Raw genomic sequence first — 27,931 nt, 5'->3', positions numbered from 1 at the left:
GAGGATCACTCAAGCTTTGGTCCCTGTTGCCACTGCCTGTGACAGGTCACAGGGGCTGGCTGGCACTTGTCAGTGAAGATTCCTCCTCCTTGGATGGTGCTGACGTGGTGGCACCAGATTGGTGCTGCAATGGCAGGAGTGGTGCTCCCTGGACAATGGCAGGCCTGGGAACTGTGTACAGCCACACCTTACTCTAGACAAACTTTGAGGGGAAAAGCAAACTGAGATTATTTGACTAACTGCTTAACAAATCAGCACCTATTTCTTTGAGGAGGAAAGGGGGAATGGGTTAAAACACCAAATAGTTTTGAGACAAAGCGACTTCTAACATTTAGACAGACCTTCATTATTGTTTCCTGGTTTCCTCCAGGCAGCAACCTTCCCTCTCCAGTCAGTGCCAAAGACAACTTACACAGCTGTCTGGAAAGGGGATGTAACCTTTTAGAGAAACAACTTCTTTGGCTTTGCTGTGAGTGAAATGAGCATGGATTTGCAGTGACTTCCCCTTTTCATCCCGCTCTCTGGAGAGAGCTCTGTTCAGAGTAATTCCATCTTTATTGCTTTCTGAATCTCTATCCTCAGGCCTCAAGTTTAGAGCCACCTACAGCGACGGTTGTGAAGGAATAGCCCTGGAGTGGTTCTCCTGGCTGGGCAAACCCAAGCAGGCATAATACCAGGTCAGGTGCAAATAAATATCACAGCATAATGTAAATACATATACCTCTCCTCTTGCCAAAAGTTAAGAGAAGTTTCATCACCTCCAAGGGTATATGACCTCACATTCATAGGGGTTTAATAATATTTCACTTCAGAGCTATTTATTACAGGGGCTCTAAACGAGCTCTGAGTGAATGAAGCTCATTAGCAGTTTGATACAGGCTGGACACAGTGGCAGGCAGACAGCCATGGGGACAAAAGTGTTTTTGGAGTAGATGACTCCTAACTCAGCATGCCAGGATGACAGATGCACTCTGGCCGTGCAGGCATTCTTGGTTGTTGCAGTTTTGTTCCCTGCTGCTTAACATGGCAAAGGAAAGGTTTCCCAAGTCTCCAGCTGAAACTTCCTTAAAGCCTGTCCAGCCTCAGGTGCACAAAGCAACCTCTGCTCCCAGGCAGCCAGATGGGAGCTGCAATCCAGGCACTCCCTAATTAACTTTGGGGTTTTTTTTTCCTCTGTAGGTTGTTTCTGGAAGAAAGGGAACTGACAGCATGTTTATTTAGAAGAGATTAATTCAGCCTGGCAGTTTGCTGGGTCTGAACTAAGAATTTTGAAGTGTCTTTGGGTTTTTTATCACCATAGAAGGAGGAAAAGCTGAGAATCCAAGGGGATTTCTAAATGCATCTGAAGAGGTGATCGTGTAAGTTACTGCAAGTCATACACAGGCAGCACAAGAAACAGAGAGGATGGGGGCAAACTAAGCTGAGGTCTTGGTTACTGAGCAGTGCTGCAGTGTATCATTAACTGCAAACACAGCTACGGGAAACACTGACCTGCAAGCCTCCAAGCCCTGAGGATTTGTTTGTGGATAAAGTCACACAACATACAAAAAGCAACTGCCGGGTGGATCCCTCTGCACAGAAGAAAATGCCAACCATCTGTACCACCTTATCAAGATCATGAAGAAGACGGATGTGAAGGAGATAGTAACAAAAATATTCAGGTATAAAACTAACAGGTAGAAAAGAGAAAAATAATTGACTTAACATCAAAAGTAGGTTTGCCCTGCAATCCAGAGATGTGAAAACAGTTTTTACACAAGTTAGCCAGCTGTCCCTAGAAATCAAACTGTGAAAGCACGTAAACCGTATTCTGCTGAGACCCCAGCTAGACACCAAGCAGGCCAGCAAGTGCCAAGCTTCATCCTGCTACAGAGGACAAAAGCATGGTCTAGAAAAGAGCAAATGGAAGAGAGTGTGGGGAAGCTGTACCAGCTCATTGTGTCTGAACATACAGAGGGTAGAAAGGACTAGAGAGAAAGGAAGCAGCTGAAAAACAAAGGGAAAAGGGTCATGAAATAAGTTCTTCCTTCCAAAGCACCAAGTATGGAAGGCATGAAGTGCTAGGGAGAGGAGATGTGTCAGAGAAGGTGTGAAGGATAATTTTGAATCAGGGTAGTCTTAAATGTAAAGAATGAAGCACATTGCCCGTACCTGCCACTGAAGGGAGATGTCTGTGGATGAAGAACTTTCTAAACATTACTTTAGGGCCACATTGCTTCAGGCATCAGAGCATTTTGCAAAGAAAGGGACACTTCATGTAAATCCCACAGGCTGCAGCTTCACTGCAGAGATAAGTGCAGGGCAGAGCTGCTGCAAAATCTTGCATGGAAACCCACAGAGGTGCACCCTGCTAATTTGCATCAGAGATTGCTTTTTAATTATGATTTGTTGAATCCTATCACAGATGAACACGCAGAGTCCTCCCCCTGCTGGCAAGTAAAAAAGCCATAGCAATGATTTTTTAGTTATGTCAATCTGAAGCTCTAAATAAAATAAGCATCAGATAGGAACTATTTTTTATTTGCTCAATGGATAGAGCTGGGGAAAAATAGGACTATTTTGCACAACACAAATCCTTTTTTAAGGCTTATATAGATTTACTTTGAGGTTGATATGACTTGAGAGTAGTTGCTGAGTTCGATTCCATTGTTAATTTACTAGACAATTCGCAAGAGAAGCAGAGGATAAAGCCTGTAGAGTAACTATTAGCAGCTGAGCAGGGTAATTGCAATGTGCAATAATCCCATTAATTCCACTGAGTCCTTGTCTTTTAGTACCCAGTTGAGTTTTGGTGCCTAAAATTTCTTAGACAGACTGATCTGGAAAGTAGAATTCGTAATGCTGCTGAACAGTAAAAATTGATTCAGTAGACAAGTTGGGTTTATTGTATAAACAATTTTCCCCACCTAATGTCCTCAGATGGCTGCTCAATAAGTATCTGTAGAAAATGATCTCCTTGCTTGTTATGGGAAGTTATGGCAAGTATCTTTTGGACAGGAATTTCTGCTTGAGATGACTCATTTGGTGGCTGAGGGGAGAGCAGTAGGTGGTGTTTATTTCGGCTTTACTATAGCTTTCAACACTGTCTCCCAAAGACAAACTGAGGAAGTACAATCTAAATAAAAGGGCAGTGAAATGGATGGAAAACTGGCAGAAGAGCTGCCCTGAAGGGGGCTCATCATTAATGGATGATGGTTGGTACTTTTTACTTGGTTGGTACTTTTTTACACCCAACTCTGAGCAAACTGGCAGATGATATAAAGCTAGAGTGAGGGGCTGATAACCATGGAACAGTGGTTGTGCTGCCACCTGAGGACCTCAAGAGGCTGGAGAAATGGGCAGAGAGGGTTGTCAGGAGGTTAAAGAAAGGGAAATGCAAAGCCCTTCAACTGGAACAAGAAAGTCTGGAAATCTGTTTTGCTGTACAGGAGAATATGGGAATGCAGGTGGACAACAAGCTGATCATGGGCCAGCAATGCACTCATGTGACAAAGAAGCCCACAGCATGCTGGGCTACATTAGACAAAGTGTCCCCAGCAGGTCAAGAGGGGCGATTTTACTCTCCTCTATTCTTCTCCTCTATTCTTCTCTTCAGTTCCAGTAAATAAACACATTGCCTTCAACAGTGGGGGTAGTGTAAGAATGGCTGAATTGTAATTGTATGGAAAAACAAATGATGTATTTTAATTATAAAAAAGGGGAAACCTTCAGCTGTGACAGTCAACATTAATAATCACTGCAACACAAACAAAAACATATCCCCCCCCATGCTTAAGAACCTAAACCACAAAACACTTGCTGCACGCTTATGTTTAAAAAGGTTTAATTTTTTTTCACCCTGGTACAAAAATACAGTACAATGTGATGGCAAGGCATTCGCCAAAAACATTCAAAGAATAAAAGGGGAAACCCCGTAAAGCTTCAACAAAACCCACCCTCACTTGATGGAACAATCAAAAGGTGAGTGCATAAGGAAAAAGTTAAATTTCTGCCCAAAGGCAAATAAAGATGAATCACACAGTTTTACACAATAATACATTTGCAGAGCTGATAATTCACATGCTATTTGGACATTCATGAAATGTATTCTACTTGGTGTAGTGGCAGAATTCATGGTTTTGGATATCTAGAAAACAACTGGCCCGGGAACATGCCCCAGTGATGGGAATGCCCAGTAAAAACTATGGGATCACATAATACCAGTGAGAAAAGAGAGATTCAACCCTGATTAGTGTCAAAATGATGGCTACTTCTAGTTTTTCCCATCACATTGTCCTCAAATACTGTGTTTCCCTACACACCTCCCTTTTAACACCAAATATTAGTGGTTTCTCAAACACACAGAGATGTGTTTGTACATTACCCAGTTGTAAAGAACCACCACAGTGCAAACTGCCAGGCAGAGAAAACACTGTAACTGTTGAATGTGTGTGTGTGAACTCCAAACAGGGTTTTTAACCTAACGTTGCTGACAGGGGAATTATGTCCCTTCAGTGCATCTACATTCTCGGTCTGTTTAATCATTTCCTCTCGGTTTTGAAGCGATGAAAAGGTATCATTCAGTGTATTCATTATAGTTCATCTCCCAGGTGCTTTTGCTTGAAAGCATCGCCTGTCAGCTTCTCCTGGGCCTCCTTCATCCCTTGGACAACTGAAAGATTACACAGAGAGATACCAACCATTAATCTCAGGGTGAAAACATCAAGGTGAGCTGGTAATGAAAGTGATTTAAAACAACACAGCTACAGAATGTAGATCTACAGATTAATCTGTAAGGAAAAAAACCCCAGTCCTGCACCCTTATCCCAACTATGTGTGGATAGATCATGCAAATTCCATGATTTCCCATGCCAGAACTGGAGACAAAATTAGGTCCTAGAGACTTTTAGTAGGTATTAGGGTGAATTATGATTCTGAATATGGTTGCTGAGGCATCAGAGACTCACTTAACACTGTATTTAATCTATCCCAGTTACAATTTAAAGTAACATCATTTCTCTCCACTGCCAAAGCTTCATGTCACTAAAAATGCACTTCAAATGACTCAGCACATACCTTGATCAGCGTTGGTATAGAAATACTTGTAGCTGGGGTTGCCTCTCTCATTTATGATTTCTGGATGGACTTTTCCACTGGGGTCTATGAAGTAAGAAATCCAACAGGAAATTTAGATGGAAACAGTAAGAACCCAGTGCTGTGAATGGACACAACAGCTGTGGACGCCTTACCCATGAAAAGGATTCTGGGAATGTAACCTCCATCAGGACTAAATGCTTCATCCTTTGGCTCTTCATCATCCTTCCACAGCAAGGCAGGAGAGAGTAAAGATATTAGCGAGACAGCTAACAAAACATGGTGCCTTTTACAGAAACAAGTTACTGCCTTCAGATTCCTTCTACCCTGAGCAATTTACATCTTGAAGAGAGGCTAAGTAACTGCAGTATCCTCCACTCTCCAAGGGAAGAAAGTATTTTTACCTACATAAGCATCATTTGTGAAAACAATATTTTTTCTGGTCTGTCAATCTGCATTACCCACCCCACTCTGGTACAGGAATATTTGATGTGTACTGAGAGAATGAACGTAAATTCCTTTATTATGGAAACTGAATCACATGAGGTACAAACTGTTAAAGAGACAATGGCAGAGAGCCAGGTTTATAAACACAAGTAAAACAACCAGACTGAAAAAAAAAGTATTTTTAAAACAATGAGCTCTATCAATCAATCCTGAACGCCTATTTAGGAGTGCAGGATTTAGGATGTACACAAAACAGGATGCAACCAGTTGAGTCAGATTCCAAATACTTCATTACTAGGCAGAACATGGATAGAGAGCAGAAGGCAGCCTACCTCAAGGTTGACCATAACAAAATTATGGGCAAGTTCAGAGATCTCCTTGGATTCAGCAAACTTTGGCTTCAAAGCTGAAGAAAAACATAAAAATAAGAGGTATGTAAAAGCAGTGAAAAATACTTCAGATTTTCAGGTCAATATCAAAAGCTCCACTTCATGCCTCCCTCTGGAGAGGTGCACTTTTCAATAAGCAGTGAGTACATGGGATGTATGTACCCAACCCTTCCAGCCAGGCTCAGAACAGGAGGTAACTGAAGCAATTCTTTGCCTGGCAGCCATGGGCTGAAGCCTGCCCAACAAACATAGGTGGTTGTATTTGATCCAGTGCACCAGAAACAGAAGTCCTGCTGTAAACCACCACTCCCACTACACTACCCCATCCTTTAAGGCTTAGCCATACACCCGGCTTGTTTGTTTGCCATGACAGTGCCATATTATGCCACTCTCAATGAAATACTAATATCATTAGTTACATTTTGGAAGCAAAATTCACATTTCTCATGGCTACATGATGTCTGTACAAAGGTTCATTAGAAATTTCAGCAAGCTCTAGTATTCAATGCACTTTACCTTTGCAAGCTCCACACCAGGACTTGTGGATGATAACCATAAGAGGCAAACCACTAACAAAAAGAAGAAAGAAAACTGTCAAAGAAATTCTATTACATGTACAGTTTAACAGTCAAGGCTTCTTCAAAGGCTAAATGTAATGGGAAACAAGTCAGATATAAAGAGATTATGGGGTGCTCCAAGATTGTCTTGCAAATAGTTTTCCCAATCTTATAACTGTGATAAAATAATTTATTAGAGCTCCCAGCCAATAACTGCTTGTGTAGAGGAGGAGACTTTCTCTTCTTAGTTTAGATTTATCAGATACACAACTGGTCATGCTTTTTTTTTTTTCCTGGATTATGGAAATGGTTAATGACAGCAGCTGCTTGAGAGATCTCAGGATGGATTTTCGCGGCTGCTTAAGGCAATCCAGTGGATGACAATCTCTCCCCATTACAGCCCACGTCTCAGTCACCTCCTGTGACTAAGGCTCTTCACTGAGCAACCAGCAAACCCAATAACCCAGCAAACGTCTGGCTGCCTGCATGGCTTCCTACACATTTGTATGCTGAAACTAACACACCCACTGTGATAGATGTGTCCAGTGAGAACACACAGAGGTTTGAGATAATTGATGTGTTTTCTCACCTTTGTTCTCTTTACTTTGACTGGTAAAATAAATTTATTTATAGAGAAACATTTTTGCAGTCATTTCTCAGTTCTGCAGTGCATGAGCCCCCCCTTAGCAGCTGGTATGCCAGACAGACACTGTAACTGAAGTAACCCTTCCTGCCCCACTTCACCATTTCATCCCAGTGAGCACTACACATAAAATTAAAACAAAAAGCCACCATTTATTAGAATGGAAAATGAAGCATCCACCAGAAAGTGAGAAGTTTATATAAGCTGTACCCAAAATTACTGGGTACTTAGCTACCCAATACAGCCAGTACAGACTTATGAGTTTCACACAGAACAGAAATAAATACATTTATTTCTGTTATTTTAGCTCATTTTTCCTGTGACAGCACTCATTCTTAAGCAATTTGTGTTTCTAAGGGTGTAAAATGATGGTTTTAAGGGTGTATAATGACCTTGAAGAAAAAAGACATGGCCAAGTTTTTTCAGTAAAATAGTCCTGCAGGTAAATTAAGACTTTACTCCATTTAAGGCACACATTTTATTATTAGACCTGAAACAGAAAAGTTTGAGTCTGTTAAGCCAGCACCCTTTTGCAGTGCAGAGTTGACAATCTCTCTTGGGTCAGTCAGATTTTTTTGAAACAGTCACACCCTAAAAATACAGACTGTTCCAGTTCTGGACCTGAAGTCTCTTCTGCAGTTTGACATTATCTGGTGGCAGCTCTGAAAAAACAATCTTCTTATTCCAGGCACACACATGGCAATGTGGAGGGAAAAATCTTCCCTACAATCATCACCTTTTACACCTTCACATGACTATTTGTGGGGTTTGCATCTCCACAGGAGACTTCACTTGCTTGGGGACGCACCAGTAGCTCTCACTTTTGCATGATGCCAGTGGGGGGAAGGCAGAGGGGAGGAACTGCTTCCCTGGAGACCTCCCCAGCAATGCAACTGGCTCGGCTGCTGCAGGGACATGGCGTCCACCTTCTCAGAGCTGCTGCTGCCCAGTGATCCGATCCCCGACAGGTGGGACCCGGGCTCTGCAGCGTCTGTGCCTGAAGGCACATTCTTCCAGCTGCGAGTACTTCGGGGCCGGACCACCGCCACTGCTGGGTGGCAGAGGTGACACTTCACTGGATGCTGCGGCTCAGGTATTGCAGGAACATGCTGGCCAGCTGGGGCAGGTTTTCATCGCTGGGCTGCATCTTGGTGTAGCTGATGAACTGCCTCCGCAGCCGGCTCAGCTCGGCCACGCTCACGGGCCGGCTCAGCACCAGCCCCTCGGCCACGCCGGGGACGCGGATGGTCTCCCCGGGCTGCGCCCCGCTCCTCTGCGCGGCCAGCACGGCGGCCAGCACGTCCTGGGTGACGCGGTCCAGCTGGTGCAGGAAGCCGCAGGACTGCAGCGGCTGCGTGCGGGTGGCGCGGTGCGGCGGCGGCGGGGCGCTCTCGAACAGCGCGGCGCGGATGGCGCCCAGCGGCAGCGGCTCCTCCCCGCGCACCGTGAACAGCGGCCGGTCCCAGCGGCAGCTCGGGTCGGGCTCCTCGAAGGGCGGCTCGTCGGGGCCGCCCGCGCCGCCGGCGCAGTGCAGGAGGCAGCGCGCCGTGCCCGCCTGCCGCGCCGCGCAGTACAGCTCGTAGCGGATGCTCCGCAGCTCGTTGCCCGCGTCCACGATCACCACGTCCCGCCGGCTCAGCCGCCGCTCCACCTCGGCCCGCAGCGCCGCCCGGCCGCCCTCCGCCTCGGCCACGACGTGCGCCGCCCGCTCCGGGCCGCCCAGCGCCTCCCGCAGCTCGGCCGCCCGCCGGCTCTTGCCGCTGCCCGGCCGCCCGCACAGCACCACCAGCGGCATCGCCCCGCCAGCGCCGCCCGACCCGGACGTGGAGCGAGCGCTTCCGCCGGGCACACACACCCACAGCTCGCCCGGCCCCGCGCGGCCCCCGGGCGCTCCTCCTCCCGCGGGCGGAGAGAATCGCCGCGCCCCTGCACGGCTCTGGCACCCAGACACCGCCCTGCGAGGCGTCCCGCTTAAAAACGCCATCGCAGCAGCTGGTGGAACGAAGGGACCGCGCCCTCGCCCTCAGGGAACGTAAAACCGAGAAGTCCCCAGCATCCCATGACATTGTGCAGTTTACAGAATTGAAATCGAAGCTCTGAAAGTTCCTAGACCATCGCCTCTGGTGCATCTTACTTGATGCATCCCAGATAATTTTGTGTAATTTTTCATCTCCTGAGAAAAAAATAAGCACTTTTTTGGTTTATATTTTCTTTGCTACTAGTAGTTTCTCCCAGTCCTTCAATTCAATAACACTCAAATGCTGCTGGAGCTCAAATCAGCGAGCAGATCTGTGCATCAGCAATGAAAGGAGAGAGTGCGGTTCACACCCATCCCATCCCTTCCCTTGCTGCTGGGTCTTTTTGAGCAGGAGCACTAATCCTGCCTAAACCTGAAAGCTCAGACCTTGCCATTCCTCCCACCTTCTTCTGTCTCATTTTAAAGCTTCCTCTGCTGCTCCTACAATTATAACTGTAAAAACTGAAATAATTATTTTTTTTCAAAAATGCCAAAGTATCAAGTTATAAAAACTTGTAAGACTTCTGAAGTGTACCATCTGGGTGAATTCAATGTCTGCACTGGAGTGTAGAACTTGCCAGATGGATCAGTTTGAGAGCAGAGCTAAATTAAACAGCAAACCTGGAAGGCATGAGTAATTTCTGCTCATGTCAGCATTGTCAGATCTAGGTTATAAAGTTAAAGTGCAAGTAGAATTTATAAGCATGCCATTCTCCTTCTTGGATTTTAACAAGAAGCAAAAGAAACCCTGAGAAAAAAATAAAGTCAAGATGTCATTTTTCATAGAGACATTGCTCTTTTTAGAATTTAAGCTTAGCCCAAACTAGGTTCTGTCAGTTCACTACAGTTTGAAACTTCCAGATTTTTGCTGCAGATGGAAACAAAATACCTCATGCTGAGGCCTCATCTATACAGGCACCAGGAATTTTAGGGAAGCTCTTAGCACTGCTGAGTTTAAGGGCATTGAGCACCACTTACACTTGCATTTGTGTGTTTGAGATAAGTAATTATTTTCTTGTTTCGAAGACATGCTAGGGCTTCAATCATTTAATTAGACTGCAGTGATTAAACCTAGGTGATGCCTTAGCAAAGTTAACAAAACTCTGTATTTTCTCTCCAATAACCTGTAGGGATCTGAAGAGTCTCCTAAACCACCCTCATTTTTGTTAATAGAGACTCTATTCTGTGGTTAAATTTAGGGCTGAAATAGAACCATTGTGAATGCTTCTGAAGACAAATTTCTGTAATTAAAACTAACAAACATACCTGGCTGCTGCCTCTTTCTTCCCATCTTCCAGTGTTCTCCAATGAATATGATCTCCAAAACCTGCCAGAGAGAAGGGTTTATAAATGCTGCATAATTTAACATGTCAGCTAACAGAGGAAAACAGCCCAACCCTCGAGAGTATTTTCAACTCATTTTATATTCTTTTTTTAAAGACAACTATAGCCCCACTTCTGGAAAGACTTCTACAAATACTTACAGCCCACACAGTCGTATGAGGAATCCCATTGAAATTAATTAACAAAAACATACCATGCTCATGAATACTTCTATAGATGTATGTAAATGACACTAAAATCCCCCAAACTGATATTAAAATTGAAGTGCCTTCTGATTATTCTCTGTTCTTTTTCAGTCTGTGAAGATTTGTTATCTGATGAATGACAAATTAAACATGTCAGCATTTGGCTTCCTAAATCCCACTGAAGGTGAACTAAACTGAAACTTAAAAATTTCGAGGCCAACATATGATCATTAATTGCTCTAAAGCTATTATGCTAAGTATTCCTGCTGATGATAATATCATGGGAGAGCAAGAATGGACACCATTATACAGATTTCTGACTGTTACAGAGACAGAACGATGCAGGAAATATTTTATCTGGCATCTAGATAACAAGTCTTGTTATGTCAATTGACTTAAGAGTGAGTCAGTGTATGTTTAACAGTTGCGAAGCCAGGGTTGGGTTTTTTAGTAGCCAACACAGCACATGGCCAAAAGCCACCTGAAGAGCTTAGATGAAGGAGATCCAGGAGCTGTACAAAGAGGAACTCTTCTTGGAACACCTCCTCAGAGGTCTTGGTTCCAGTAATTAACAATTACTGTGCTGGATGGCCAAACGTGAGCCTTGGTGTGCCCCTTCCCATCTCTAAGGGTTTGGCTTAGTCAGGAACCCCCCATGCCCAAGGTGCTGAGGGGAGCAGATTTTGAGAGCTACACAGAGATCAGGAGCCACAGACTGCCCAGAGCAGACACAGGGGAAAGTGGACATTGTCTCCAGTAGACAACTACGGCAAAGAAGCTGAAGAAAGCCTAAAACAAGGCAAGTCTTCAGGACACCTCCGTTCAGCAGTTCAGCGTCCGGGAGGTGAGGACAGTGGCACAGTGTTTGTGTTACCTGATCTCTGCTGATATGAGCAACTGTGAACATAAGTGATGCAACACATCAAACAGATGAGCTCACAGCAGGGTGGGGATGCCTCGTCCCTGTCCCCTGACACCCACACAGCGATTGCTGGGGCAGCCCCCGACACAGGACTAGATTTGTACAAGCTCAACATCCCAGAGCAAAACCCAGCTGGAATAGCACAAGTCACGTTTACCCAGAATACTGACACCTCAGCTATTTCAGTCGAAGGCCAAAATGTTACAATAATAAAAACCTTCTATTCTTCTGGCTGGGAAACACTTTTCAAAAGCTTTTCTATATTTAAAACAAACCCCACTTCGTGGCAAGCTTCAGTGTGTTTTTAAAAGCATTGCCCAACACATTACAGAGTGTATCTTTTGAATGAAAGTCATCTGGAGAATTAAAGGGTGAATGGCTGGCTGGGATCCACACCACAGCTTTGCTGTCATTGATCAAATTGGTTACAACCAGCCTTGAGGAGGAGATTTAGCTCTAGGGCGAAGCCACCACCTGGGGTGAAGCCCAGGCCCCGGCTGAGCAGGGCTATTAGACACGGTAATTAGACAAGGAGCCTGGGCAAGCCAGGAGCGAGGTGAGGAGCGGTCACGAAGGGCAAGGGAAGGGCCATTCATCGCCTGCCAGGAGCCCGGCGGAGGCGGGCAGGCACCGGGGGCACCGCGGGGCTGCTCCTCAGGAGGGCTTCGGCCAGAACGCGACCGCAACGGCGGAGACCCCGCAAAGCCCCCCCGCACCTCCAGAGCCCGAAGCTGCGCCCTCTGCCCCCGCCCGGCGGCCCCCGCGGGCTGAGGGGACCGGACCCGCCCCGAGTGGGGACACAAGTTGGGGAAAGCCCGAAGAAAGCGTTAGTCTGACCCTTTCCGAGCCCTCCCGCGGCGGAGGCGGCGCAGGCCGCCAGCACCAGGCACAGGCAGAGGACGGAGGCTGCCGCGGGCTGAGCCTTCATGGTGTCGGCGCGGGCAGCGGCGGCACCCGGGTACGGCCCCGAACCTCCGGACAGGACAGGACCCGCTTAGCTGGACTTTTTTTTTTTTTTTTTTTTTTTTTTTCGTTTGGTCTTTTTTTTTTTCCACGTTTTTTAAAGCCCAGGAAGTGAGGTGTGGCGGATGTGGGCGGTGCGCCGCCCGGACGGCTCGGCCCGAGGGTGCCGGCGGAGGCAGCCGGCGGGAACTGTGTGGGGGCTCGGGATGAGCTCAGCTCCTTACGGGGAGGCGGGACCCCTGGAGTAGGAGTCATCGCACCGGGGCATCAGAGCCCTGGCAAGCCCCAGCGTTATCCCGGCGGGAGCAGGCAGCGATGGGAGGGGGGCGGTTCCGGCTTTATTCTCTCCTTCCGAAATAAACCTTTTTGTCGCGCTGCTCTCCGGAGTTTGCCCAGCTGGCGAGAAGGCAAAACCGACCGCAAGCGCAGCGTGTGAGGGAGGGTTCACTAAGGGGGACAGAGCGAGTGGCGGCGCCTTTGGAAGCGCCTGTTCCCAGTTTGGGTCACAGGGCACCGCTCCCTGCCCCGAGGCACTGGCGAATGCTGTTCAGTGGAGACTACAACTCCCGTGAGACCTTGCGCGTCATAAACCCGCCCATATGTAAATGAGGCAGGCGTGCCCGCCCATCTGCGGGCGGGCTGGCGCCGTCACGTGGCGCGGCGCTTCCTTTCTCTGTGCTCCTCTCTTTCCTTCCTCGGCCGCCATCTTGTTCTCGCCGCGTGTTGGCAGCGGGGGCTCCGCCGCGCTCAGGTGAGGGGGCCCGCTCTTCCCGTGTCCCGGTGTCTCCGTGTCCCGGTATCGCCGCGTCCCCGCCGGCCTGAGGCGGGCGGGGCGCCGCGGCAGCTCGGTCCTATCCCCTTGGGCAGTGCTGGGCCGTTCCCCGAGGAGAGGCCGAGCGAGCGACCCCCTTGTGCGGGGGCTGCCCTGGCTCGCAGGGCCGCGGCTCTCCCGTGGGACCGCGGTTACACGGGCTCCTGAGAGATGAGCCGTGTTCCCCTCCCGCTACCCGTGCTCTGGGGCTGCCCAGCGAGCCACCCTGAGCCCCTTCTCCCGCCGCCCCACGGGGTCCCTCCGTGCGCCGATCCCTGCCCCGCTCCCGCTCTTCCCCCGCCGTTCCCGGCACAAAGCACACGCGGAGATTTCCGGGGATCATTGATGACTCGCTTGGGCAGAGCAGCGAAACGCATTCCTTTTGCTGGGAGGCTTGAGGCGTTTTTTTTCACCCATTATAGGTTTTCAGGGCTTTCAGCCTTTAAAGGTCCCACCTGACCCGTAGGAGAAGCACTGGACAAACTTCCCAGTCGCTGTATTGGATGAAGAGCTACCAGAAGTTCATGTAGTAAATATGTCCATACACGAAGTTCAGAGTTTGGATCTCACTTATTAGCCATAAGTATCATAGATTCATTACACGAATACTGTCCCAGGTAGTTTAGTGATGACTGTGTCCCTGGACCCTCGTAAAGATAAGGTGTTTTACACAACACCTGGGTCTGGGATGTGCTGGTTTGGGTCTGCTTGGAGCCAGTAATTCAGTTAAATGCTTCCAGCAGTAAACTGGCATCCTGGAAATGAGTACCTCGGCCTGGTGCAGAATGAAATGTCCTGTGGAGTTGCCTCATAGTGGCACAGACATTGTAGCTAAATGTGGGTCCTTCCTACTGCAGGACCACTATGGATTGCTGAGGTGGTGTGGCTTTAAAGCTCTGGTTTTGCGTGTTTGCTGACTCTCTCTTGGGTGATGTTCTAGAAGTTTGAAAAACCCACTGCAGTTGTAAAAGTACTCTTAAAATGGACTGTGACTTTTTTTGTTACTGTTTTGATGTTGAGTTGAACTTGTTTTTGTTCTTTAGAGGTAGCACTATGAACCAAGAAAAACTGGCCAAGCTTCAAGCGCAGGTCCGAATAGGAGGAAAGGTAAGAAAACCACCAGAGATGCTTTTGAAAGCACAGTCTGAAGTTCATAGAAAGAGAAGAAAAAACTTGTGCTCAGGCTTGACTAATACAGGTTTTGTGTGATCTGGCTATAGAGCAGCTACCTGAAATGCAAGTTTCTTTCAGTTCACAATGGCTGGGTGAGCAATTTTCAGTGTGCAAGCATTGTTTTAATTCAGTGACTTGTTGTGACCTGTGAAAGCTCCAGCTAATCTCACCTGTTGGGTGTTCCAGTTCTGCCTTTATGGTCTTCCTGTTGGGGATTTTCTTCTTTGTGCCTGCTCCAGGCCCTGGCTGTGCACTGAGCTGTTTCTTTTCTCTGAGCTAGTGGGTAGTTAATGTGACCATTAAAAAGGCACTTAGTGTGTTCAGTGTGGGTGCTCATCCCCTGTCATAGGGATGATTGTACTAAAGTTTGCAAAGCAGGAATTCCAAAATTGCTGTCTGTGGAACACTCTGAAAGCATTAATGACTTGGTTGCCGAAGTGGGGCTATTTAAATCACTATATTTGCTTTGTTTTGGAAAAATATCTTGGGGAAACTTGGTTATGTATTGCTTAAAATTAAGTAGTATCTTTGTAGTCTGGGTTAGTGGAAGGGAAAATATGCTGCTGTTTGGTATTTCCTTGGTCTTTATGCTTAAGAAAAAACTTAAAATTGAGAATGATGGTCAAAGCTATCGGTAAAGGGTAATAAGTTGAGAAGCGTTTTTGTCTACAGAAATGTCTCATAGCTTGAAAGATGTTGCTCAGACTGTGCCCTGACTTTTGCAATTACTGTTGTGAGATTTTGAGCAGAGCTGACTGTTGTCTCTTGATTCTTCCCAGGGAACAGCTCGCAGAAAGAAGAAGGTGGTGCACAGAACAGCTACAGCTGATGACAAAAAACTTCAGAGTTCCCTCAAAAAACTGGCTGTAAATAACATTGCTGGCATTGAAGAGGTATGGTGAAAAAATAAGTGTTTCCTGATTGAAATTAAGTTCACTCTGTTGTTTTGGTGGTGGTGTGGTGGGGTTTGCTTTTGGTTTTGACAACAGTTTTATCTTCCAAGCAAAACCATAGAGATCTGGTTATTGAGAGGTTACGTTGTTGCCTCATTGGCATAAATGTGTGTGTGCCTGGAGAAGGAAAGGTGAAGGTTCTGCTGGCCAGGCAGCGTGTGGTGGATGTAGTAAGCTCTGTGCTGTGTGTGCGTCTTGCATTCATTGAAGAACAAGACTTCTCTTCATTCTTGACTTTTGTGAACTCGCTCTAGAGAGAAGAGCAGTAAATGTAGATGGAGCTGCACTTGGCGATTCGATGTACATGGACTGTGCAGCACATCTAGAGCAAGTGTGGTGCAGAGTATGAAGGAAGGTTTAGAAACACCTTGAGTAAGAACTTGAGTTTGTATTATCAAAATTGGGACCTCCTACTACACAAAAATTGGTGGAATTGTTTGCGGTAGTTACAGGAAATGTATTTTAAAGCACTACAGAAGCAGCTTCTGTGTTCATGTAAGTGGGAATGTGAAGGTTTCAGATGTTCCTTGAATACCTCTAATTTACATATATTAATAAAACATGTTTTCCATAACAGTGTAGGGAGTGACCCTCATCCATGGGAAGAGGAGGAAGTTTCTCCATCATGAGCTCAGTGGGGCTGTACTACTTGTACTACTCAGTTAAAGAAGTGCAGTATTTAATTTCTGATTAATTAATTGAAGCAGGATTGTAAGGTGCATGCAGAAATCACTGAGTGCATTCCTCCCTTCCAAAGGCAAATGCAGATTCAGTGTGGTTTGCCTGTAAGTTTTCAGACCTCTGTTACAGAAGCAGTTCAGTTTGTCTGTTTTCTTAAGCTCAATACAAATATGCAGAGCTGTATGAACTAAAGAAAGACACGGTTCTTCTTAGTGGATGTTCAGGGGTTTTTTTTGTGCACAGAGCACAGGGTCTTTATTCAGACACAGTTGTTAAGGAATTTAAATATCTCAGTGTAGGAAGATGATGCAAAATGTTTCTACCTTGCTAGTAAGAGACGTAATTTTGGAATGTTTTATTCAAGTGAACGCAGGTTGACCTTGGTAAGCTTCGTGCAGATAGAAGAGTAATGTTGAGTCAAGCATGAGTAACACATTTGTGTCATTTTGAAAGAGGCTCTTAAGTAACAGGATTACTGTGCTTGAAGCCTTTACCGTTTCCCCATGGGCAAAGGACAGGACATTGCTTAGTTTTGCAGGAAAGCAACACACCTGGATTTCTCGTTCAAAACATATTTGGAACTCTGCTGCTGTGTGAGAATTGAGAACTTAAATGTTTTTGTATTTTAGATCTCATCTTTTGTTCTGAATCTCTCTTTTCTCCCTGTAACTTAAAAACATTGCTTAATATTTTATTCATGTAAGTTTAATACCACTGTTGTGTTGGATGAGTGGAACTCTCCTCCTACAGTCAGACAATTATTTTTTGCATAATAGTTTGTCCATGCCTAGAAGAAAAAGCTTTTTAGCTTTCTAAAGCAGGCCACTACACTGGCTGTAAGGTAGAATTCGTGATGATTCAGAAGGCCAGGGATGGAGAGCAGGATCACTGTGTGGTGTCCTTAGTCTTAAGAGCTCTTGTGGAATTATTGGGAAGGTATTGGAAGTCTGTTCCAGTGCAGTTGGTACCTAATCCCCCAGTGCTGCATGTGCATCCCTGCCCTGAGCCGGTGTGAGTCCTGTGCCTTTGCCAGCTGGGAAGAAGCAGGAATGTTTTCCTGGTGGGTGACACAGGCACCTGTGAAAGGCAATGGCTTAACCTGATATGGCAAGGTTGGAGCTTTGAATTTAGATGGTGTTAATTCCAAGAGCTTTTATCATGGTTATATTATCCTTTAGGAGGAGTGCTAGTTCTGTAATTTTGATATTTCCAATCTAGATTTTAGTTACTATGGTTGTGTAACAAGATGCTGCAACACTTAGGTAAATGCTATTAATGTATTTAAACAGGTGAACATGATAAAAGATGATGGAACAGTTATTCACTTCAACAACCCCAAGGTTCAAGCTTCCCTCTCTGCCAACACTTTTGCAATTACTGGTCATGCAGAGGCTAAACCGATCACAGAAATGCTTCCAGGCATCCTAAGCCAGCTTGGTGCTGACAGCTTAACAAGTCTCAGGAAGTTAGCTGAACAATTCCCAAGACAAGGTAGGTCTTCTTGGAATCTTTCATAGCTGACTTAAAGGACATATGAACTACTGAAAGTTTTACCCAAATTTAACAACAGCGTGTGACTTAAAATGTCAGAAGTGTGTGTGTGCTTTTATTTATTTCCTGCTGTTGTGGAAGTAGAGGGTGGGGGAAGAACTTTCTTTTTATCTTTGTTGATTCAAGATTACATAGGCAGGCCCTGATTTAAAAGAAATAGATAAGTCTGGCATGCTATAATAGCAGGTGTACAGCTGTGTCTGGCAGAATGCTTAGGGGAAAGCAAGATTGGAAAAACTCAACCAGTTCTTTTTGTCACTGAATTGAATCTGTTTCCTTTGTTCTTACAAAACATATTTCTATTGCAGTTGTAGAAGAAGAAATATGTTCTTCTGCTCTACAATTCACTTTGGAATCCAACCAAGACCAAAAAAAACCAAACTAGCTAAAATCAAAGTTTTCATGAAAAACTAAAAAAAAACCCAAATCACAGTTATGCATATGATTCTTTATTTTCTAATAATTTTAAAACCTTGGGGGCATGGGTGGAAGGGTGTATGTGGTATAACTATTACTATAATTTTACAATTAAAAAATGAAGATTAGATTCAGTTCCAGTTAGACTGTTATGGCCATTAAGATGACTCTAGTTGGATGTGTTGCAGTTGTCTGTGGAATGGAATATACATCACCTGTCTGTGTTTGGAATGGAATATACATCAATATAACAACACAGTTGTTCCTTTTAAATCAGTTTTAATTTCTCCAACATTCATGTTCAGAGTTTAAGTGAAAGTAAAGGGTTTGTTTTTGTTCTTTAGTAATGTGTAACATACCTTCTAAAATTTAGAGAGATGGATCATCATAAGCATATTTGAATCATACGATATGTTGGTCACTGGTTGGTGCCATATTATTGTTGCATTGAAACATGGGACTTCACTTAGAAGATTGAGTCATGCTGGGAGATTTATGTATCATTTGATCTTTTTCAAGCTCTTTATGAATACCCCATAGCATCTGACAATGGCTCTGCTAATGCTTTGCTGTCAGAGTGTCCCCAAGGAAACCTTTTGGTCATGCTGTTAACTCTCAGTACCTGGTCATTTGTGTGTTTGTCACTACTGGGGATTGGGGAAGTGCTTGCTTTTTTCACATTTATGGTTTTTATTTTGTTGTGCGAGTGTCCCTGACTCTGTATTATGAGAACTCAGCACCAAATTTCTTTTTATAGTGTTGGATAGTAAAGCACCAAAATCTGAAGATATTGATGAAGAAGATGATGATGTCCCAGGTAGGCACATACACACTTTTATGTCCACTTAATGTATACATATTTTGATTCATTCATTTAAGTGTGTAGCTTTTGATGTGATCCTATTCCTTCCTCACTTGCTGAAGGAGGTTTCTTATATAGGACAGCATTAAAATATGACTTGGGATTCCAGCTTTTGGAAAAGAGATTACCTTGTGCAACTACCTTAATTATTGAGTGAAACTAGGTTAAAGTAGTTTCAGAGAGGTTGAACAGGTATCTAAATAGCCAAACAGGGGTTTAGGACTGCAAAATGACATAATTGGCATAGTTACCAGGTTGTTTTCGTGTTAGGGTCTGGAGTGGGAATTTTTATTTCTGTAGCAGAAGAAAAAAGACTTATGTCAGTGTCTGGAAGTAAATATGATAAGTTCTTTATTTGTCAGTGAATAACTATTTTATCATTAACCACATTCCACTGTATCCTTTGGGATGGTGTGTTAGCTAAAACAACATATGTGTGGACCAGAGATTCAATTCCTCCTGCCTTGGCACTGGATTATTTCTTTGTGACCTTGCATAAAATTCAATTCTCTAAAACGGTGGGCATTCTTTAAAGAATGCTGATGCTCAAAACTCAACTGCAGCTAGTAGAGCACCTTTGAAAATCAGCTCTTAATCACTTAACATTAGAATTTTCACTGTTGGAGTGTTTCTGCATTTCTAGTTCTTTGTGTATGTTTAAACAAACAATATTTTCTAAAGCCCTTTGAAATCTGCCCATAAAGAAATGGTTTCCAGAAGTGTAATTAAGTATTACTTAACCTTTCCTGTAATTATATGCATTTTCATTAAACTTACAAAGCTAATCTTACTGGGCATTACTGTATTAAATATCTTCGTCTTTTTCAGATCTCGTAGAAAATTTTGATGAAGCGTCAAAGAATGAAGCTAACTAAAACATTAATAGTTCTGGAAGCTGGCATGGACTAGATTTAAGAAATCAGCTATGTGGTTCCAAAGTTTTAAAGAAACAGAGAACATCATCTGTTAATAGTTCAGTAATATAAATATTTTGTATTTTTATGATGCTGTTTGTTCAGCATTTTCTGTCAGTTGATTTTGCATTTTGCACTTACTCCCAGGATCTACTCTTTTGGTCAAAAAGAAATGTCAGTGCAGTTTGAGGGGTGTGTGTATGTGTGTGGGTGTACATATAGTGGAGAACAAATTGGAGAACACATATTTAACCATTTACCCTTTTCCTTTGGAAATAGAAATAAAATGAATCTTCAGCATCATTACTTTGATTATCACCAAATGGTGCACAGAGGGAGTTAAGATTAACGTATTGTCCACGTTTTGTGACCTGAAGGCATTACACCATTAAAACTTGGGGTTAATTTGCTGTAACTATTGTACTTGCAGGTGTGTTTCTCAGTGTACACATATTTGTTATCAACCTTGTGTTGATCCCAGGATTTAGGGGAGATAAGCTGTTTTAGCAGCTTGTTTGGTACAGTAACTTTTTAAAAACTTGGTCTCATCAAAGTGTGCTTTTTTAACCTTTTTCAATTTTTTTTTTTTTTTTTTTTTTTTGGTCTCTGAAGTTTTGATACAAGCTGATATTTGACTCCTTCCATGTAGACTTAGCAGTATGTTCTCCTGTTGGATACTAAAGTATTTCCCAGTCAAAAGAAAAACACCTTGGTTCTCTACTGTCGGGTCGCTTCCTAAGCTTGGAGGTCTGGTTGGTAACAGTCCAGTGCACCAGTTTTGCACAGTAACAGGTTTTTGCTTGAATAACTTCAAGCTGTTCTCTTGGCATGACTGCATTTACTAGCAGCTGATGATCCACTGTCATTCTTAGGGCACTAGGAACTAAATGCACTGTGTGAACAATGCTTAGGGTGGGAGGAAAGAGTTGTTGACACTTTGCCTTGCTTCCTGCTGGGCAGTCTGTGCAGTGACTAGCTCTAAAGGGATTTTTTTCTTTTTTTTTTTTTTTTTTTTTGCCTGTAACTTACCTTGGCCTATAACCTACCTCTAGGTTTGGTGTCATCTATCTAGTAGCTTCTTACAAAACACAAATGCTCCTCAGGCATAAGGAGGACATTGGGAGGTACTGTTGGTACAGTGCAGTATTTAGGACCTTTCTTTAAAATGCTTAATGTGAAGCCGTTTTCTCAGAGGCTCTTTCAAGGTTCTTGATGTAATGTGCATTACAGTATAGTTAGACATCATTGTAACCTCTGTCAAGGGCAGCTGTGGCTTACAAAAGCCACTTTTGGTTTTTTTTTTCCTCTACATCTGTCACTTAACTATGGCTTAATTGGAACATATCAGCTTTTGGTGTAGGCTCATATGCTAGAGAACTGTAATAGTACAAGCAAACAGTCCATGAGTTCTGGAGACTTCATGAACCCACGGAAGTGGAGCTGCAGTGGTTCAGCAGCTGAACTCCTCGGTTCATTTTCTAGGCTTCGTTCAGTTTTTCCTGTTATATTTTATATACTACGTGGATCTTACTACAAAATAAAATAACAGTACAAAAGAGGAAATGCTCCCTCCTGTGTGTTGTCTGCTCCTCCCACCAGCACTGGCTGAGGAAAGCAGGTGGATGCAGCAGCTGTTTGAGACAGCACTGCATTCTTGGTGACAGTGACCAAGGAAGACATGGGGCCAGGGAGGGTCCTGTTAGAGCTCTAGGATTTACACTCCCTATACTCACTCCTATTTTCTCTGCTGTTGAAAGAAACTTTGGTTTGTTGTATGGCTGATCAGGTGCAGGTGATTGGTTCTGTTGATAAGGAAGAGATGCCTCCACAAATGTATGCTCAGGCACATGGAATTGCCTTCTGCTGCCTCTGGGAGCCCAGGGAGCAAAGGAAGGACATGAGGCCACAGGTATTTGCAGTGTTCCTCCGTTTGCTTAAGAGGCACAAGTGAAGAACCTTTCCAGGTAGCAACTATACAGAGTCTATACGTGGGACATCCCCTTCCTAAACACTAATCAGATACTGAAAATTCCTGCTTGTTCATTCTGATCTAGGACGTATGTCAGAAGTAATTCCGTGAGAGACTAAAAGAAGCCTTGGAAGCAATGATTCCCTCAGTTTATATAGCTGAACTTTCTGATTCCTACAAAATACTGATTTAGTTTTTGCTCTTGAATTTACATGTTAAACCCTCACATTTTTCCTTTGTTGACAACCAGTAAACCAACTAACTATGCTAGGTTATGTAGTTATATTATCTTCAGTTTTTTCACTGTCTCTGGAAACAGTCAACCACTTATGATTTGCTGCTGGAAATACTAGAGCTTATCAATCATTAAACTGATTTTAATTAAAAGTAGCCCATCGAGGCCGTTGTGGGAAAAGCTCTTTTTCTTTTGTATTTATTCATGGTATAACACAAACAGTGTTTGTACATGCTGATGAAAATGCAAGGTTACTAAAAATAGTTTTGAGGAGTGTTGGTAAATGAAAACTCCCCTCATAAAGGTGAACACTAAGCTCTTCTTTGCTTGGCTTGAAGCATGGTAACCACCATACTTCTGAAGCCCTTGTGCTTACTTGCTCATTACTTAACTCTGCTGATGTATTTAAGATACTGGTAATGCTACTAACATGTTAAATAACTTAGCAGTGATTGGAAAGTAGGGAAACGGAGCAGAAAGGAAATGGAAATGTCTCCTGGATTGTATGTGAGGGAGTCAAAGCTTGACCAGTGAAAAAGAATTGGCAGATGCGTGGGACAGCAAACACTGACCTTCCTGCCCTGGCTGCTAGTGCCCTAGTTTATGGCTGGGAAACCTGAGTCTGGCTGGCTTCTCTGAGGCAGGAGAGAAGTCTGTAAAAACCTGCAATTGTTTCATAGTTTTCTCTGAAAGAAATGCTTGTGTGTGATGGATGCCAGGGTTACAGCGCAGGCAGTGGGGCTGGGTGCATGGATTTCCCATGCAGAGCTGGAAAATAAAGTGAATTTACAGCTGGGGATGTTTGTAGGGTGGAAAGAGTTAATACAAAAGGGGCATTTAATGCACAATACAGACCTTGGGGTTTTTATTTTTAGCTTTTGTTATATAGCAATACTTGAAGAATGCACAGGAATGATAAGGATGAATTTAGAACTGCTGTGGAAATATGTTGATAACTTGCTCATATTTGTCAACTTTCCATGGGAACTAGGAGTTGCTATGAGCTCCCTTCTGCCAGGATCTTCACAAATAATGTTTTGGATTTGGTGTGTACAAAATGAGCCCTGGAGGTCTTACAGCTGATTTAATTAGTGAGCAGTGGGTTGATTGACCAGTGTACCTGTTAGCAGGAAGGAACTGAGGAAGCCATAAAAGCACAGTAAAGCTGTACTATATATGAGATAAATCATGCCTCTACTGAGGAAGGTCTAGGAAAGATCCTCCTGAGGTTCCTTGGAATCAGAACCCTTGCAGATGTGGGCAGTAGGAATTTCCAGAGGGCTGAGCAAAGTGTCCCTTAGCTGAAGGTGAGTGAGCGAATTCTTCCACTAGCGCTGAAGATCAGTCTGCTCGTATTATTCAAAGGCAGTACTAGTTTGTTCAACAAAGTGAGTAGTCTTTATTCTGGGGATCCAGATTTCACTAATTAAATGATCCCTGTTTTGTACTTGAGCAAATGAAGTGGTGCAGAAGAGAAGCATATCAGAACAGCAGCCATAGCAGCTTCACAGAAGGGACAGCACAAGTGCAGGAAATGGTTATTTTCCTTTAACTGTTTTCCCATTAAATAATTTTTTTAATCCCTCCCTTTTAAAGACCAATTTCCAGACACTGAAGAATTTAATGGATTTATCCAGAAACATGAGGGCTGCAGTGTCAGTCAAGGATTTGGGGAGCAAGACAAGACACTGTTTCTCAAATGGGTAATCTTGGTATGTTTGGGTGGAAGCCTGGGTTGGTATCTAGAGCAGGGTTATTGGGGCTTTCATTTCACATCCACCACTGTTACTGTACAAGAAAAAACGGGCATGTACATCTTCCAGGGCCTTGGTTTGCCTTTATTTCAGGAGTACTGCTCTACCTCCTCTATGTGCTTTGCAAATTAATGAATAGCAAACTGGATGTTTCTTGAGAGAGCTACATCTCTGTGCAGTTGGTATAAAAAGCTACTTCTGTGTGATAAATGCATAGTATTTGGTGGGTTCTCTGTGCTGTTAAATTCTCTCTCACTAAGCAACAGACCCCCGGCTTGCTCAGATGCTGCTTTTTTGTCAACTCTTATCTGTCAGATTCTCACATATTAGACAGCATCTCCTTGAATTTTGCATTGCAGGTAGATTTTTGTAGCTAAGCTAAATTAGTTTCCTCTTTGAAGTAAAATATCAACTGCTCATTTGTGTTCTTCAAGTTGTTAGTGATATTTTTGTTAAAGTATGAATGCTAAGGCAAACATAGAAACAAAAAACCTTATTCCAAGGCCTTTTGACCTTTCAGTGCACATATCCCTGCTGAATAAAAGAAGTTATGCAACCTCATGCACTTTCTTGCAACATCCTTGTTGCAGCTATAGTAACTGCTTATGTCAAAAAGTAATATTAGAAAGTATTTAATGTATTTTTAGATTCTGTCTAATGCAACTTAGCTGATAAAGAAGAGCCAGTGCTGTGAGACCAGCTCTCTACAGACATTGGAAGTGTGGCGCAAACAACATTTTGAGAACAGCAGATCTCATTTTGAGGCCACGTACGAAGCTGGAAATTTCCAAGCAATGCAAATTATTGCCTGACATAGGTAAGTGAAGATGTAAAACCTCAGCAGATGTCAGCAGGATGCCAGACCTTTGCACACCAATAGTGAAGTTCCCTGAAAAGCTTTCACTGATCTCTGGCTTTTCTGCTGCCAACAGAGCAAGGCTTTCCCCCTCCTTTGCTTTCCCAAACTGATGTCTGAGGTCAGCTGGACCAGCTTGCCCCAAAGCTACAGGAGCCCATCTTGTTGCCTTTGCCTCACCACCTGCCACTGAGCTTGAAATTTCTGGGAGATTAAATCCCCTAAGAGAGGCGTGTTTGCAGGCAGGCTGGGTGGGGATGGCCAACAGCAAAGCAGCCTCACAGGCTGGACTGAGCTGGCCTTTGAGCCCTGCTGCTGCTGAGGCTTGGCAAGACACTGCAGGGCAGCTTGTGCTGCTGCTGCCAGGGTTATACCGAGTTTGGGAAGAGGGGAGGATTGGCCATATTGAAGCCTTGGGTGATGATGTCATCAGATCCTCTAACTTGCAGTTTGTTTCTAAATTTTTTGTTGTGAAATAGGGATTCTGTCCAGTTCACTTTGCCTGCACCATGGGCAGCCCAGCATGCCCTCACTGCCCTCTGCCCCAGCCACCCCACTGCTCCACAGCTGCACAGCCTTCCCAGTCCTGCATGTCTCTTTCTAGGTGAACATGGATTTACTGGGGCAAGCTGTTGAAGTTTTCATGCTTCATGCTGCAGGTTCTTGTTCACTGAAAATCACTTTTAAATTTACTGAGATATTTAATATGGGCTTTCCACTTCTGTGACAAGATCTAGTTTCAGATGGTTTCTGATACATGCTGTTGAATTAAAAATGACTCTAGTTTGCTTACAGCATTGTTATAATCTCCAGGGAGTAACAATGCAACTGAATTCCTGCTCTGTTCATTTTGAAACCTTTGCTCTATTGCTGGAGACTTGGCCTGCTCTGTGATTGACACTTGCAATTAGTGACATTTTGCATGTTTCCGAAAGAATGCAAATACAGCCTAAAATAATTTTTACTTTGAATAAGGATTTCTCCTCCTGTATGTCCTAAGTTTCCCATAGCCTGCTTCCACAGTTTGACTGAAAGACATCGGGTTTTCTCATGATTTCCTGATGGATATTTGGGCAATTTGCTGAGGCTTCCTTCTATTTTGATACAGAAGTGATGTCAGTCTTCTAAAAAACAGGGAACGTGTTATTTTCTAGTCTTTACCATATCACCTTTCAGCAGCATGATTTCAGTGTTGTTGTAAATTATTAACTTTTGAACACAGGGATATTATTGCCTCTAACTCTTCTCCTGCCCTTTGAGTTACAGGGTTGCTTTCATGTGCAGTGTGCACTGAGAAATCATGTTGGCCACTTGCAGCCCTGAAATTGTAATAGTTCATCCCATTACACGGTGATTTTTCCAGCTCAGTTCTCCTGAGAACCTTGAAATAGGTTTTCCATAAAAATATTCCAGATGCTCTTTTTTCTTTTAAAGGCTATAGTCAGATTTGAAGGGATAATCTAGCCATTGTTTCTAGTGGAATACATGTTCTATCCTGATGATTTTGTAAATTATAGGGGATTTTTATAGTGCAGTCTGGCTTGCTGAGAACCTGGTGAGTTCTTTGAACAAGCTGGCTTGTTCTTTGGCTACAAGCAGACAAACATCATTAGCATCTTAACTGATGGAAACTCTTCCACGAAAAATGCACACAGTCTTACTGGTTTTAATCTGCACAAGCACTTCATGGATTTGCAGTGAACTGTAATAAGAGGTTTAGGTGTCTTATACCTCCATTTCCTCAATGGCTCACAGTAGCATCATCAGGAATGTACACTCATTGTGTTTGCCTTTGTGTGACTACAGTTCTGTCATCTTCCTTTCTCTATAGCTCTTGTGGTATTGTCTGAGAAACAGGACTACTGAATGTGACTGCCATCCCAGTGTGCTGGTACTTTCAAACTGCTCAGGTCCTCATTTCATTATGGTTCAGGATGGCCAGTATTTGTTGGAAAAGAAAAAAAGAAAGTAGTAACTACTCAGAACAAGAATTCACTTGCATTGAATTATTATGGTGAGCAATTCTTTTTATTAGTTTCTCTGTTGAGACATTAATTCTTGGAATCTCTCAGAGGGATGTCCTGGGTTCTGACAATTAATCTGCGTTAAAATTTGTATGAGATGTGCCTTGGTTCGATTTTTGCCCTTTTATCTTAACACTTAGATAAGCCAAGATAAGAGAGAGGTGATTAAATACTTGTCCTCAAATACTCCTGCCCTCGTAAGCAGCCCCATGAAAAATTACTGCAGGAGGAGTTACATGCATTGGTCTACTTGCACGATAAAAACAAGCTTTAATAGTTATTCCTACCATATTTAAGCAATCCTGTTAAAGCAGAAACATTTGCAAGTTTTATACTTGGAACGTCTCTCTGGTTTGATAAAAGCAAAATAAGACAGATGTCAAGGATGCCAAAGAGCATTTTTCCTTTTCACCCCTCACTCTCTCCTCCAAGAGTGCAGCTTCTTGATGTATGTGCTGTTATTTACTGTGCCCTATTTAATTCTGTATCATAGTTAAAATTGTTTGCAAGGGTTCTGGCACATTGAAATGGGATACCAGCCTTTTTTAGCAAACTCAAAGCATTCATCTGACTGACTGCTGAGGTACAAACATGAACAACACAGAGACATCTCTCACTGAGATGTTGAGGAAATAGCTGCTCAGGCCCTCCCAAGTGTCTGACTCACAGCACTCCACAAAATCTCAATCTTGTGATTTAGCAAGGCATAAATAAGCCCAAGGTGGTTTTTTTATAGGCTTAATTGCACCCAATGAAGCAGTGTCTTTTTGCTTGAGCAGGGAGTTGCTACACTGCTGCAAAGGCAAACCAGTGCCAGGAGAACAGGAAGGTTCCAGCAGAGCCATGGAGTTCATGGGACAAGCAGCAGGAGTGTGTGTGCACTTCCGTGGCATTTGGTGGTGGGGTTTGCCTGTGCCGGTAAGACTGATTGATTGATTCCCCGTTTGCCATCACTGCTGACTCAATAAATGAGATGATCAAGATGAGCATGTGTGTTTCAGGTTTTTTTGTTGTTTGTTTGGGTCCTTTTCCCCCTTGTATGGACTAGTGAAAGAGAAATGAACCAGGGAAGTGGGCATGCCTGCCTAGAATAATTACTGGTTGTATTTTGTCAGATCTTTATGTAAAACCAATGACACTATTGTTCCTTTCGCTCAATTTTTGTGACTTAATATCTATAAGAAATCATGA

At 43.8% G+C, this 27,931-nt stretch overlaps 3 protein-coding genes across 5 annotated transcripts; 1 reads left to right on the top strand and 2 right to left on the bottom strand.

Annotated features, from left to right (window-relative positions):
* Nucleotides 1-3,662: 3,662 nt before the first annotated feature.
* TXNDC12 (thioredoxin domain containing 12) lies at nt 3,663-12,646 on the bottom strand. The gene is made up of 7 exons (XM_038144408.1): nt 12,415-12,646; nt 10,393-10,453; nt 6,426-6,478; nt 5,853-5,926; nt 5,229-5,298; nt 5,056-5,139; nt 3,663-4,651 (listed from the first exon to the last, which is right to left on the bottom strand). The coding sequence occupies exons 1-7, from the start codon at nt 12,503-12,505 to the stop codon at nt 4,572-4,574; spliced, it is 513 nt and encodes a 170-aa protein (XP_038000336.1). The 5' UTR covers nt 12,506-12,646; the 3' UTR covers nt 3,663-4,571.
* KTI12 (KTI12 chromatin associated homolog) lies at nt 6,486-10,384 on the bottom strand. Its single transcript, XM_038144406.1, has one exon. The coding sequence runs from the start codon at nt 9,091-9,093 to the stop codon at nt 8,182-8,184; it is 912 nt and encodes a 303-aa protein (XP_038000334.1). The 5' UTR covers nt 9,094-10,384; the 3' UTR covers nt 6,486-8,181.
* A 514-nt stretch (nt 12,647-13,160) lies between the features above and the next one.
* Nucleotides 13,161-27,726, top strand: BTF3L4 (basic transcription factor 3 like 4). 3 transcript variants are annotated; one of them, XR_005257790.1, is made up of 8 exons: nt 13,161-13,291; nt 14,395-14,458; nt 15,304-15,417; nt 17,448-17,649; nt 18,884-18,943; nt 19,817-24,677; nt 26,548-26,730; nt 27,520-27,726. XR_005257790.1 is itself a non-coding variant. In XM_038144407.1 (6 exons), exons 2-6 carry the CDS (start codon nt 14,405-14,407, stop codon nt 19,861-19,863), a joined length of 477 nt encoding a protein of 158 aa, XP_038000335.1. In that variant the 5' UTR covers nt 13,161-13,291; nt 14,395-14,404; the 3' UTR covers nt 19,864-27,726. The 3 variants fall into 3 exon arrangements, 1 of the variants encoding a protein (XP_038000335.1); XR_005257789.1 differs by having other exon boundaries at nt 19,817-26,730; XM_038144407.1 differs by having other exon boundaries at nt 19,817-27,726.
* The last annotated feature ends 205 nt before the right edge of the window (nt 27,727-27,931 follow it).

The sequence above is a fragment of the Motacilla alba genome, chromosome 8 (genome assembly GCF_015832195.1).
Source record: "Motacilla alba alba isolate MOTALB_02 chromosome 8, Motacilla_alba_V1.0_pri, whole genome shotgun sequence".
NCBI classification, from domain to species: domain Eukaryota; kingdom Metazoa; phylum Chordata; class Aves; order Passeriformes; family Motacillidae; genus Motacilla; species Motacilla alba.
This window is presented reverse-complemented; position numbering and strand designations above follow the sequence as displayed.

Excerpts from the sequence above, each read along its gene's own strand:
- KTI12 (XM_038144406.1), bottom strand. The coding sequence starts at position 9,093 with ATGGCGTTTTTAAGCGGGACGCCTCGCAGGGCGGTGTCTGGGTGCCAG.
- BTF3L4 (XM_038144407.1), top strand. The coding sequence starts at position 14,405 with ATGAACCAAGAAAAACTGGCCAAGCTTCAAGCGCAGGTCCGAATAGGA. Across the intron at positions 14,459-15,303 it reads AGGTCCGAATAGGAGGAAAG|GGAACAGCTCGCAGAAAGAA; the intron begins GTAAGAAAACCA and ends GATTCTTCCCAG. Across the intron at positions 18,944-19,816 it reads AGAAGATGATGATGTCCCAG|ATCTCGTAGAAAATTTTGAT; the intron begins GTAGGCACATAC and ends CGTCTTTTTCAG.
- TXNDC12 (XM_038144408.1), bottom strand. The coding sequence starts at position 12,505 with ATGAAGGCTCAGCCCGCGGCAGCCTCCGTCCTCTGCCTGTGCCTGGTG. Across the intron at positions 10,454-12,414 it reads CGCGGGAGGGCTCGGAAAGG|GTTTTGGAGATCATATTCAT; the intron begins GTCAGACTAACG and ends TCTCTCTGGCAG. Across the intron at positions 5,140-5,228 it reads TCCCAGAATCCTTTTCATGG|ACCCCAGTGGAAAAGTCCAT; the intron begins GTAAGGCGTCCA and ends CTTACTTCATAG.